The sequence below is a fragment of the Lampetra planeri genome, chromosome 21, assembly GCF_965212315.1.
Source record: "Lampetra planeri chromosome 21, kcLamPlan1.2.h2, whole genome shotgun sequence".
Classification (NCBI taxonomy): domain Eukaryota; kingdom Metazoa; phylum Chordata; class Hyperoartia; order Petromyzontiformes; family Petromyzontidae; genus Lampetra; species Lampetra planeri.
Window position 1 is genome coordinate 8872095 of NC_136127.1, and position 13549 is coordinate 8885643.

General features: G+C 41.0%; 1 protein-coding gene across 2 annotated transcripts in view; it reads left to right on the top strand.

Annotated features, from left to right (window-relative positions):
* CWC22 (CWC22 spliceosome associated protein) overlaps window positions 1-13549 on the top strand; it is a 97815-nt gene continuing 84266 nt past the window's right edge. For both annotated transcript variants that reach the window (XM_078603944.1, XM_078603945.1), the window contains exons 1-10: window positions 1-356; window positions 1534-2859; window positions 3903-4031; window positions 4716-4884; window positions 5610-5663; window positions 6796-6931; window positions 8728-8934; window positions 10507-10569; window positions 12583-12675; window positions 13430-13514. In XM_078603944.1, the coding sequence (XP_078460070.1) occupies window positions 346-356; window positions 1534-2859; window positions 3903-4031; window positions 4716-4884; window positions 5610-5663; window positions 6796-6931; window positions 8728-8934; window positions 10507-10569; window positions 12583-12675; window positions 13430-13514 (2273 nt within the window). In that variant the 5' untranslated portion in view covers window positions 1-345. The remainder of the gene's footprint in view (window positions 357-1533; window positions 2860-3902; window positions 4032-4715; window positions 4885-5609; window positions 5664-6795; window positions 6932-8727; window positions 8935-10506; window positions 10570-12582; window positions 12676-13429; window positions 13515-13549) is intronic.

The window sequence follows — 13549 nt, forward strand, 5'->3', positions numbered from 1 at the left end:
TTTTTGTGACGCCGCGTGACGAGGGGGGAAGGGGGAGAGTCAAAAATCGGCCAAAATTGCGTGAAGTCATTTATGGACGGCCCCTAACCCTTCCGTAACCAGGGGACTGCCTGTGTCGGGGCTCAGAAAATTCGATCAATCTCCGGAAAAAATCGCCGCCGTCCCTTGCGGGAACCCCCCGCCCCCTCCTCCAACTTCGACGCTGCCCCATCCACGCACGGCCTAGGCTCCACATCGCGCCAGAACGTGGCTCTTTGAATTCAGAACTCCGTTGCTTTTAGCGAGTTTCCTTTTTAATTTTTAAAGATTGTTGGAGGGGGATAGTTCACTGTGACGCAGCCCGTAATGTCGTCCAAGTAAGTATCGGTTGCTTTAAATATTCGTTTTAAATCGTTGGGTTGTGAGCGCACTGGGCCCACCCCACGGAAAGCCTGCCTTGCCTAGCTTACGTACCGGCTTCCCTTCACTTCCCGTAGGGGGGGCACTAGGCGAGGATGGGTGTGGTAAAAAAAAAACCCCTCACATTTCCCCTTTGTTGTTGCGATTGACGTAATGTAATCAACTATAATAGCCCACTTAGTGTGTTTATGGTGTTCGCAGCCACGTTCAGAGTACGATAGAGCCCTTGGTGAACCGTTTGTAAATCGCCCAGTGCTACGATATCGAAGTATAGTAGTGTGGTGGTGTAAGTTTGTCTTTTGCGCCCATTTTATCAAACCGTGCAGTTGCGTGTATCGTGACTATCTTAATATCCATTGCACGTTTTTTTCCTTCTAATTATAAGGACACGTAAACACCGGCTTGTCGGGAAACTTAAGTGTCGAACTTCTAGGTACTAAAGGCTTGGCATCAAAATGCGCTCATACGCACGTGCGTGAACGCTCCTGACATGTGTTGTATGAAGTGAGCCATCTGTAGATATTCCACGGATTTATGATTACCCCTTTTACTTTATTGTCAAACAAATGTTTGAATGTCATGAAGGCGATGGTTCCATTCCTCACAGAAGATAGCGCTAGCATATTTAATGCTTGTGTTTATGTTGGTGGGAGACATGTCGATACTTTTAAATAGTAAGTTTAATTACTACCTATTTAGTGGGGTATCTATGAATTGTTCACCCTGTATGGAAATGTTTGTTTTGCATATGAAAATTAAGTACTATTCATTAATTTCTTTACACCCTTCTACCACCTCAACTCTAGAACATTAAGTGTGCGTTCTGTTTTCTACTCCACGTATACCCCATTATTAGAAATCCAACCTGTTGCCGATACATGTATGACATCAATGTACAGTATCCGTATATTGGTGTTAAAGCCTTTGAATGGGATACAGTATGACATGTTCGTTCACGTTACTGTCATAGTTACACATAAACGTTTTGCATTTAACAAGCAATGCAATATAAAATGCATACAGATTCTCACTTTAATATTCCAAACATAAAATATATTGTCTTTGGTAAGACTAGTATGGAAGTAAATCATATCGTATGATCATTAATTCGAAGCCCATGTGCATCTTTTACAGAGAACGAAGTCGTGACCGTGACAAGGATCATGAAAAGGAAAACGACCGGAGTGGGGACAGGAGCGATGACAGAGAAGAGGGTAGGAGGAGCAGCAGAGCAAAGGATGACAATAGCAGTGACAAGACCAAGGACAAACGCAAGGAAAGAGATATAAAGCATGATGAATCCAGTGACAGTGACCAGAGCAGTAGTACGAGTGAGGATGGAGAGCTGGATAAGAGTAGGGAAAGAGACATTGATGATGATGGAAGCAAGCACAAAGATAGGGACGGCACCAAGGACAAACACAAGGATACGCATTTAGACAAGGCGAATGATGGGGATGGAACCAGTGACCAAGATAAGAATGGCAGCAATAGCAGAGGTCAGGAAGGTGTGGCAGACAGGTACAGAAAGAGGGAAGGAGGCAGAAACAGGAAAGGGGACCGAGATCATCGCAGGGAGAGAAGCAATGATAAAGACGAGGATAGTGATATGGATGTGGATCGGGGAAAAGAAAATAGCAGTGACAAAAATGGCAGTGGGAAGAGAAACAAGGATAGGAATGAGGATGGAGACATGAATGAGGAAGGGGACAATGTCAGAAGCATAGAAAGAGATAAGGGCAAGGACAGGAAAAGACATAGACGTGGGGGTAAGGAAAAAGATGGGGACCGAGAGAGAGACCGGGACAGGTACAGAGATAGTGGTGGGGATAGTGGTGTGGATGAGAATGAGATGAGAGATGGGGAGAGAGACAGAGATGGGGAACATGGAGTGAGGGACAGGGATAGAGATGGAGGTAGAGATGGAGGTAGAGACCGGGATAGAGAGAAGGACCGTGGCAGGAATCGAGACCGAGAGAGGGATGATGAAAGGTACAGAGACAGAGATAGACATGACGATGAGGACAGATATGGAGAAAGAGATGGATTCAGGAACAAGGACAGAGATCGGGACAGACACAGAGACTTGGATGATGACGAGGGCAGATACAGAGATAGGGACAGAAATAGGAATATGATTGAGGACGAGGGCAGATACAGAGATGGCGGCAGGGACAGATACAGGGACAGAGGAGGAAGAGACCGTGATGTTGAGCGGAGGAAGCGAGTAAAATCCCCTACCCAGGATGAGGCCGAGAGAGGGCGTGAGTTGGGAGATGCAAACGCAGCGGAGAGTGTGCGGGGACGAATTGAGCCAGACGGGGAGGTAGCAGGTGGAGAGGAACCACCAACTAAGAAAAAGAAGGATGAAGTGGATCCCATCCTGACACGCTCAGGGGGAGCATACATTCCTCCTGCAAGGCTGCGCATGATGCAAGAGCAAATTGCAGACAAGAGCAGGTACGCACTATTACATGAGGATCTAGATTTGAAGCTTTCGTGACTGCAAGGATTCATACTCTTAGTTCTTTCGGTAAAGTCACGTAGGTAAAAAATTAAATAAAAATTAATAAAAATAAAACAGCTTGTGTTGCCTCCAAAACGTCGTGATTTTTATTGTTTTATTTGTATTAATTTTAATTTCATTTTTTACCTACGTGACTTCACCGAAAGAACTAAGAGTATCACATGAGGATTGATGATTTTGTTTTAACACTGCATACTGCTTTGATGCAGCGTGCACTATTTGTGTTTTCTATTGTAAGTTGCGGTAGGACCAAATAGCACTTGATTATTTTCCTTCGGCAAATCAGAATTCTAAGCTGAGTCGTATTGTTTTAATGTATTCTCTAAACTGAAAAGTATCTTTCGATTTAAAGCTTTCGTGACTGCAGGGATTCATCTTCTTGGTTCTTTCGGTAAAGTCACGTAGAATGGAAATAGTAAAATAATGTCTTATATTATTTTATTAAGTTTTATTTTATTATTTTATTATTTCCATTCTACGTGACTTTACCGAAAGAACCAAGAAGATGAAAAGTATCATCCTGTCCATCCCCTTTCGTCTGTCTCCCTATCTTTGTCCCTCTGTGTCTCTTTCTGTCTCACGGTGTGTCTGTTACTGTCTACCACTGTCTGAGTGTCTTTCTTTCTCCCTCTGTCTTGTTTATATGCATTTCTGTCACCGTCTCCCTCAATCTCTTCCTCCGTCTCTGCCTGTCTCATCTCTCTTGTCTCTCACTAACCATGCGCTTGTGGTGGGGGTTGTTTATGCCATCACAGCTCCAATTCCATGCCTACCCTCCTCCCTTAGCCAACCATGGCTGCTCGAAACGAATGCTTGGCTTCACATTTAATTCTTCATTCATCCAGTAAAATAAAACACAAAAATAAGCAGGCTTTTTTGGTAAGACGTTTTGTGATTTATAGTCACCGATGATATGGCAGTATGTAATTTGTGTTGCGTTTTACTAACGTGGTATTCCCGTTTATGTCCATCCAAGTTTGGCGTATCAGCGAATGAGCTGGGAAGCTCTGAAGAAATCAATAAATGGCTTGATCAACAAAGTAAACGTTTCAAACATCTTCAACATCATCAAGGAGCTGTTGCAAGAGAACGTTGTTCGGGGACGGTAAGAACTCTTGCCCTTTAGCCTTGAATCTTCAGTTTTTTTTACAAACATGTCTTTGAAACATCATGAAGTTTTATATGTATATAAAAAAAACTTTTTACACTTTTGTTCCCTTAACGTACATTAACTTTTTTGCGTGCAGTATCCATAAATCATAAAGTCATGATATGGTTCTCAACTATTTGTTATCCTTGCATCTTTAAGTAATTCTGTCGAGTTTTCGTGTGTACATATTGGGGTACATGTGATCGTCATTTGAAGTATGATGATGTGCAGTGGATAGGTTCCAAAACAAGCATCGCAAGAATACTAATAAAACAAGTATATAGAACATGTGCCTGCTCTGTCATCCTAATTGGATTGATTTAGGGCTATGACCATTGTGAATTAAGAGGTTTGGTTTCATTTCAATGTTTCTGTAATCGGATTTTGTTTTTGCTTGGGTAATATTAAGGTGATGCATTTCTTCTGGATGCCTAAACTGTCCTTTGCCACGTATTTTTAAAAAGCAGGTGCATTTTTTTAACAAACCCAAGGTACATGTACGTTCGTGTGCCACTAAATGTACAGTACATCCACCACAGTAATTGTAGATTGTCTCCTATTGTGGGATAAATGAATCGACACTTGGGATTGTGTGGGTGAGAGCACACGGTTTCATCACCTATTTTGTCTCTCCTGCAGTGGTTTGCTGTCACGCTCCATGATCCAAGCGCAGATGGCCTCCCCAACATTCACACACGTCTACTCTGCGCTCACCGCCATCATCAACTCCAAGTTCCCGCAGATTGGCGAGCTCATTCTTCGGCGTCTCATACTCAACTTTCGCAAGGGATACCGTCGTAACGACAAGGCAAGCCGTTCCCCAGGCCAGGGATCGGATGTGAATGTTGACTTGAGCCTAGGTCATTGCATGTCAATTCTGCATGGAATTGAGAGTCTCTGCAAACAAATTATTCCTGAGAAGCAGAGTCACGTGATCGTGTGTGGTATGATCATCCGTGCAGATTTGAAAACTGCCAAAGTCCTTCATAGCTGTGTTATTTTCATTGTCTTAATTTGTTCATTCTGTCAGTTTATTCGCTACAATGGGGAATAAAAACTACTTTTTGCCATTGTTCTCTTGAGCCAGTAATTCTGCTTTATGCAATCTTAATCCTTTTTCTCGACATTTGAACCCCCACTATTCTTTCTTTCCACTTCACCAAGTGTGGGTTTCAGACCAGTCTCGGAACATGTCCAAATTTCTGTAGTCATCTTTCCTTGACCTTGGTAAATAAGGTTGTTTTCACTCTTAACCATTTACTTTTATCATTTTTGTTAGTCTGGCAGAATAGCCATTGTGATATTTACATAAACCTCTGCTGTGGTTCGTTTCATTTGTATAATGTGCACTATGGTAAATGAATCATGGTTTTGTACGGTATTGAATAATACATTGTTTTACTGGAATCTTCTAGCACTAGGAATTTTGCCAATGCTGTATAATACATGGGTATGAAGGTCATTCTAATTTATGATGGAGAGTGAAATGAAATATATTCTCCACTAACTGGCTGTTTCTGCTTATTTTTACAGCCACTCTGCCTGTCGACAAGCAAGTACGTTGCTCACCTTGTGAACCAGAATGTGGTATGTACTTTGTTATTTTTAATTCAATATTGACTTATTACATTAGATGCACCCAATCTGTTATTGAGAGCATAAGGGATGGATGGGTATTGTTAAAATTAATTTTAAGGTGAGCATTTTATTGTGAACCTCATGACTCAGAGCAGCATGCTTTAAAAACATTACACCGTCACACCAATGTTTAAACAAAGATTGTTTTAAGTTTGAACATTGGCATGAGCTGCACTGTTGAAATATTACCTGGTGTAGTAGTTTTAATGGCAATGAAGCGCAATTGTATTATCTAATAAAAACACCCCCATAATAAATTAGCGCTTTGGCTAGCTGAATTTTAGATATTTTATATAAATAGTTCTCTGTTTACATTTTTTAATAAGGTATGGAATGGTTATGAATACAATATAAGATAACAATTGAACAGGAGGTTCATTTTGTAATTAAAATGTAATTTAATGCACATGCGTACTCATTCACTTTTTTATTCCGACTTTTGAAATCTAAAATTATATGAAACTATAATTAAATGTCAACATATCTATTGTACCCGCTGCTAATATTACAATGATAACTGTATACACTGCCGCTACATTTCATACTATACTAGAAAAAAAGTTTTACCACCCTTCTGAACTGCTGGCTGGCTGGCGTACGGGCGGCAAGTCTCCGTGTTCGGATCTGTGCGATGACGTCACCCGTGTCCCACAGCGTTGAGGCGTTTCGCACGTCACACCGACGTCAAGCTCCACTCTGGCCATGTGTCCAGCTCAAATGCACAGGGAGTGCTCATCAACGTTAACATTTATTAGGAGTTGCCAGTTATAATATCACCACATCAACAAAAAGCAAACATTTTTCAAACTTTCGATTTAAAGCTTTCGTGCCTGCAGGGATTCATATTCTTGGTTCTTTCGGTAAAGTCAGTAGAAGGGAAATAATAAAAATAAAACATAATAAAATAATCAGTGAGAATAAATACAAGAAGAACCTAAGCGATCTGCATTAGGCACAAATTGTCCGCAGCGCTAACTCGTACCATTCTCTGTTAACGTCACACTAATTCCCATGTTTCTGCTGCTAATTGGCATCGTGATGCCCATGAGTGACTGCATGCGTGCGTGCTCTCGTTCCACAGGCGCACGAAGTGCTGTCCCTGGAGATTCTCACTCTGCTGCTAGAGCGGCCGACGGATGACAGCGTGGAGGTGGCTGTTGGCTTCCTCAAGGAGTGTGGTCTCAAGCTCACAGAGGTCTCACCGCGGGGAATCAACGGTTAGTACGCACACACGGTGGCATCAACAAGGCATCCGGTGCTGTTCGAGTACCAGGAATAAACTAAATTTAATTAATGTTGGGAAATTGTATTGGGTTGATTCATTATCCTGGTGCCACAAAAATGCCCCTTGGCAGTACTTCAGTTTTAATTACTTATTTAAATAGTTGGTAACTAACTTATTTTACGATGTACATCGATTGTTTTACGCAAAAGCGTTGTAGAAAATATATATTTTGGCTCGCTCGGCTGAAATTCGGTTCAAAGCCAACTAACTATTGCAATGTATTGATTTTTGTATTGTGTGAAATTAAGAATTAATGGGCCTAATTTCATTTTTTGCGGATCCAATGTCGGATGGTTCAATAAACAATGCCAAACACCAGGCACACCCCCTCCTCCTGGCATTTCCAACATTTTAAACAGCAGAATCATGTGAAAAGGTAATTTTTCAAATGTCATGCGTGTATGCATGCTTTTACCTTTTCGCATTTTTGCTTGGGGTAATTTGTAAAATCTCACAACACAAGCATGTAGTGACAAATTGCTTTAATTGACATTCTCTTTAATACACACCATTTAATTAAATCTTGCAGTTTTAGACATACTCCACTAGGGAGTGCTATTGTACCTTCATTTTGATGGTCATTGGACATTTTATAAGCTCTTAGCGTGTACTTATTCATCTTTTATTTGTGAATGGCTCATATGTAAAAAAATTCTCCATGTACTAATTGTGAAGGAACACAGTACAATTAACCTGTTTTGAAATGCATTAAATTAATGTTGCGGTATATTGTGCAGGGTGCGGCAATAGTTGCGGTGCCATCTGTACGGTAAATTAGAGCAGATGCTTGAACCGTGCGCCATGTGCTTGGACATGTTTCAGTCCGTTTCACACAGGATGCTGGAACATTCCTCATGGTGTATTACAGTGATATTAGATATTAGACGGTGCCCTCGGACAGGCAGGTCAAGCTTTGAGACTAATTTATTTTCCTATTAATTGTCCGGAGATGCGGTTGCATTTTAAACGTCATATAAATGTGAATTGCATTGTATTAACGCACCGAACTTGGTATATTAATATTTATTTGTTTTGTAGTCGTGTGGACGACCTACTTAAAATGATTCTAGATTTGAAGCCTTCTTGACTGCAAGGATTCATACCCTTTGTTTTTTTCGGTAAAGTCACGTAGGTAAAAAGTAAAATAAAATAAATGAAAACAACTAAATTAAATCACGACGTTTCGGAGGCAACACAAGCGTCCGTCTTCAGGTGGAACCATTACAGCCAAAGTCACTGTAGTATGCCCCACAGAAACAAGTCAATTGGCACGAGGTCCGTTGATATTGACCTCAAGGGTCAATGTCGAGGCCATCTATGCCCTGCACACGACAAACCACAATATACACAGCATGGTCCTGCAATTGCCATGGTTTCTTCTGACTCTTGCCGCACTCTGGACACATCTCTACATTGTCAAAGCTTCTGCATGTTTTCTTCAAATTTTAGCGCGACTTGAGAGATGGATGTAAATTGAGACAAAATTCCTTGTTTGTTTAGGATGTGAAAATACGTGGGTGTCTACACTATTTTGTTTCCATCTCTCACTGAAAAAAATAGACTACATTTTAAATATGGCATCTCTACACCTTCACACATGTGAACTATTTTTCCGTACCTTTACCTACAGTATTAACAAATTGCATGGTTGCATCATGGGAGCCTGCACGCGTACGCCGCCGTCACAGACCCCTGTTAATAATATCTGTCGTACTTCTCGCTCTGCAGCGATCTTTGAGAGGCTGCGGAACATTCTGCACGAGTCCCAGATCGACAAGCGCGTGCAGTACATGATTGAGGTGATGTTCGCCATCCGCAAGGATGGCTTCAAGGACCACCCAGTGATCCCTGAAGGCCTGGACCTTGTGGAAGAGGATGACCAGTTCACGCACATGCTGCCGCTGGAGGATGACTACAACTCCGAAGACCTTTTAAGTGAGCACTTGTCCGTGGGTGGGAGGTTTGGTGGCCCCTTTTGCGGAAGCGCCAGGAAGTGTCGCAGCTTGTCCCTGGGAGTAATATGGGCAGATATCCCTTGTGTCGCGTATAACGAGTTTTTTTTTCAGGATCCCTTAAAAAAATGAAAAGCTATTTGTAAATATAAAATTCTGGTTCCAAAGATTAAAAACTGAACCGCGTGCAAAACAATGCTGCCTTGTTGTTATCGGTATCTCCACGCTGCACAGAAATGGCAGGCGTCAGGGAGGCTTAGTTACTCTACGGTAACTACTCTCGCAATGCATTGTGTTCCACAATTGATTTGTGATTGACAGTGGTTTCAGTGGTGTTTTTTTCATCTTTCATTCACAGTCCTTCCAGCTAACAATTAACAGCCTCAACTTTGCGTAATTTGCAAGATATGACATAAAATACATTTATGCTGATTTGGTTTATTCTCTAGTGTTGTATGTAGGGCCTAAAGTGTTCTTCCTCATAAGGCCAACCATGTTTAGCACTAGAGCTTAGATCTTGCATGGAGTAATCATCCTGGATACAGCTTTGTCAAGCCGCCCACATCCTTTTGAGCTATGGAAGGAGACGGTTGATCAGGAATATTTACTATCGGGGATCAGAAACTTCCTTTGTTTTAACTAGGCGAGATGCTTGTTTGACTTTGGTGTATCTGTTTTATGCACACCGACATCATCGTTCATGAAAAGCGAAACCAGGCTTTAGAAAAAGACAAAGTGTGTAAAATGATAGAAAGCCACGATTCACTCAAAAGTAACAAAACGTGTTTTCACTATTGCTGCTGTAGGCAGATTTGGCATTGCCCAATTGCTATAGTCATTAGGTAATTAAAAAAATCATTATCTTGGTTTAAAATAAAGATTGTTTTTTAACGTATTCTGACTGCACGTGTTGCAGTATTTTAATTTAACTTGAGTTTAAAGACATTTTTCGCTGGACTGATTTAAAGTGTTGATTGCATACCACAGAATTTCATTATAAGAACATCAAGCGGGGAAATAATTTAAGTTTTAATGACTTTAATTGTATTCCAATAAGGCTAATTATGAAAATGATGGCTTTTGAGAGTCCCTTAGAAGGTAATTATGGAAATTAGGTACAATTAACTGATTTTTAAGGTATTCCTTGCTTCAGGTGTACACAGAGCTCTAGCCTGAAGAGTTGTGTGCATGTAAACCAACTTGCTATGGAATATCGTGTTTTGATAGAGTATGTGGCAATATGCAGACCTTGATCATTGTAGCACTTATTTGTGATATTGTATTATTTGTGTGAGTTTTGGTACAAAATTGGTATGGAGATGACTGAATTAAAAAAAAAGTATTTTTCTCTTCCAGTTAAAATGTAATTAGTTTCCACCCAACTATAATATTCTTCCTAATTTGTTTGGTCATCACTTGCCACTTATTTGGTTAATTTTAGGCTTGTTTGGAAGGTGAGTCAATTAATCTTGTATGACATATACCCAAGAGTTTTCAGATGAATAATTATGACTTTGACCTTAACTTGCTTTTTTGCATATTGGTGTCATTGCAGATATTTTCAAGCTGGATCCAGATTTTTTGAACAATGAAGAAAAATACAAAGCCATCAAGAAAGGTAATGCAATCCTCTGAAGTTTTTCCATCTTTTCCCCCTACATATTTACTTTAATGTGTTTGGAGACATGCAACCTCCAGCGTTTATTGAATGCACTTGGGTTTTAATATATTCGATATTATTACAAGATTGAAAGCATTCCTAAATAATTGTCTTTGTCGTAAAAACAAACTGGTATAATTAATTATTTATACAGAATTAATTCTATTGATATATGTTTTTAAGTTTCTATTTTTAATCACCTTAATTGACCGGTTTATTTTGTATAAATCCCATGAACCTTTTTTTTATTAAGAGATTTGTTTTCTCCATTGATTGTGGATGTTCATTGCACCTTTTGCGATTTGGTGATTCCGTATTGTTATTTTATATCGCGTTCTGCACAAAAATTGCATCCCACAGTGCTGTGCACGGTAAACCACAGTTTGGCCTGTTGGCAGCCAGAACCGGCGCCAACAATTGCCCAAGCTTTGCAGTCTTCTAATTTAGGGCGATAATTGCTTTGTATAATTCTCATTGTTTTATTTTGCCGGCTATTTTTCTAATTTGCCAAATTTGGAATGGGGCCTACTCTTGCGAAGAACATCATGGGTTCTTTAACGCCCGCTGTGAAGCCGATGGTTTCTATTTCATGACTAATACACCCACACGACTGTTGGGCCATGTCACCGCTACAATTGTTGCTGTGTGGCTAATTTAACCCAGTGGCTCTCAAAGTGTTGTCCCCCGGCACTACCGGTGGTCTGCGGGGGTGTGATGCAAATGCAGGTTGATTTGGAATTCATGACGTTTATACCTTTTGTTTTGCACATTAGTTCATATTTTAATCATGGTATTTCATAAAAAAATATGAAGTTAGGTAAACTACCCTGATTAAACGACCCTTAACCATCTTGGTGGGGGGGGGTAGCGGCCTAGCCCCAGCCGGCCAATGCGCCACCTCGGCCAGCTGGGCAAGCTAGGCGAGGCCGGGGGCTCTGTACGGGACTAGGCCTCACCACGGCACTCTGTTAAGTTAGTACTTAACTGCTATAGAGTCGATAGATACTATTATAGAGTCGGTAGATACAGCTATAGAGTAGGTAGATACGGCTATAGAGTAGGTAGATACTACTGTAGAGTAGGTAGATACTACTGCAGAGTAAGTAGATACTACTGCAGAGTCGGTAGCTGCTACTGCAGAGTCGGTAGCTGCTACTGTAGAGTAAGCATATACTGCTTTAGAGTAAGCAGATACTGCTATAGAGTCAGCAAATACTATAGAATTAGTAGTTAGGACTATAGTCAGTAGATACTACTATAGAGTCGGTATATGATGCTACAGTCTGTAGATACCACTATAGTCGTTATATACTGCTGCAGGGTCAGTAGATATGATTATAGAGTCAGCAGATACTGCTATTGAGTCAGAAGTTACTACTAAAGAGTTAGTTACTACTATAGTCAGTAGATACTACTCACTCTCTTGTATGTAGGGTGTGTAGGTATATATGCCTATGCGGGGGTAAAAATATGTTTTGAGGGGGTCGACATTTTTCGGAAACCTTTTAGATCAACTATTTACCGCCCATTTCTAACTTTTTGGACTTCTGCAACCCTCTTCTAATTTTGTTGATGGACAAATGGACAGAAAAACGGCACGCCGGGCTTTCACAATAGCTTAGTATTTGTGTATGTATATGTTATGTTTTTAAGAGAAGTTTTGAAATATATTTTTCCCCCGGGCAATGCCGGGTACTTCCCGCTAGTATGATCTAAATGCCAACCCTAAAAAAAAAAGTAGACGTTTTTTTGTTATATTCCGGTAATATTAATCATTTTGTATTACTGGCGTTTAGAGAGAGAAGTGAATGCGTTTTGTCACCAGGGGTGGTGGGCTGGCTCTGGTTCATGTGGTCCGTGGAAATGTTTGCATCGGCTGAGCGGCCCGCGGCCCAAACAAGTTTGAGAAACAACTGCTTTAGACGATGTGCACATACTGTAATGTACTCGCTTCATTGAATCACTCCACAGAAATATTGGATGAAGGCAGCAGCGGGGAAGGCGAGAGCGGGGAGGGGGAAGGTAGTGACAGCGACGATGAAGAAGAGGATGAAGAGGAAGCAGGTGAGTGAACAAGACACTTGCACTCACAGCAGCCAGTTGCCTTGTTTGATTGTAACCGACCTTGCAAATTACCACTGCTGCTGAGAGCAACCTGGGAATCCGGCCAGGTGGCTCGGAAGGTTGCGAGTTTAAACCTTGATCGCGGGTTGACTTAGCCCATCATCTCTCTGGAGTCGAATTGAGTACCACTTTGTGGGGAAGTTAATAGTGGGTATCCTATGGATATATTCATCCCCACCATAGGTATGTGCAATTTTGCCTCGGTGCTCATATGAGCACAGAAGGACTTCGAATTGATTTGAGCACCTGTTTTTGAAATCGCAAGAAGCGTGTATCTTAACAAATGTTTAACACTTAGGCTTTCGCGACCAATATTATCCATGATAGAGGTTTGTGGGTTAGATCGCGTCAATATAAATGTGTCGTTAAACACGCCACCACCCGACACAGCCAATTAGTAAGCTTTGTCATGTAAACAGAACGTGCCAATTCGTTACTCTAATTGTAGATGTTGTGGGTTTACTCTCCAACACAACGGTGTGCTGAACTAGTAACGAATTGGCACATTTTGTTTAATTGACAAACCTTACTAATTTAGCTGTGCCGGGTGGTGGCAGGTTTAACGACACATTCATATTCACACGCTCTAACCCAAAAACGTCTTATGATAAACAAATGTTGATAAAAAAAAATGGTTTATACTGTGTGTCCATGATGCCTGAAGTGAATACCAACCTTGCCTTTCCGCTTGCAGAGAAACAAAAGATGACAATTTTGGACCAAACAGAAACAAACCTGGTTTCTTTTCGTCGCACCATCTACCTTGCCATACAGTCCAGGTACGTTTCATGGATACGAAGGCAGTAAACATCCT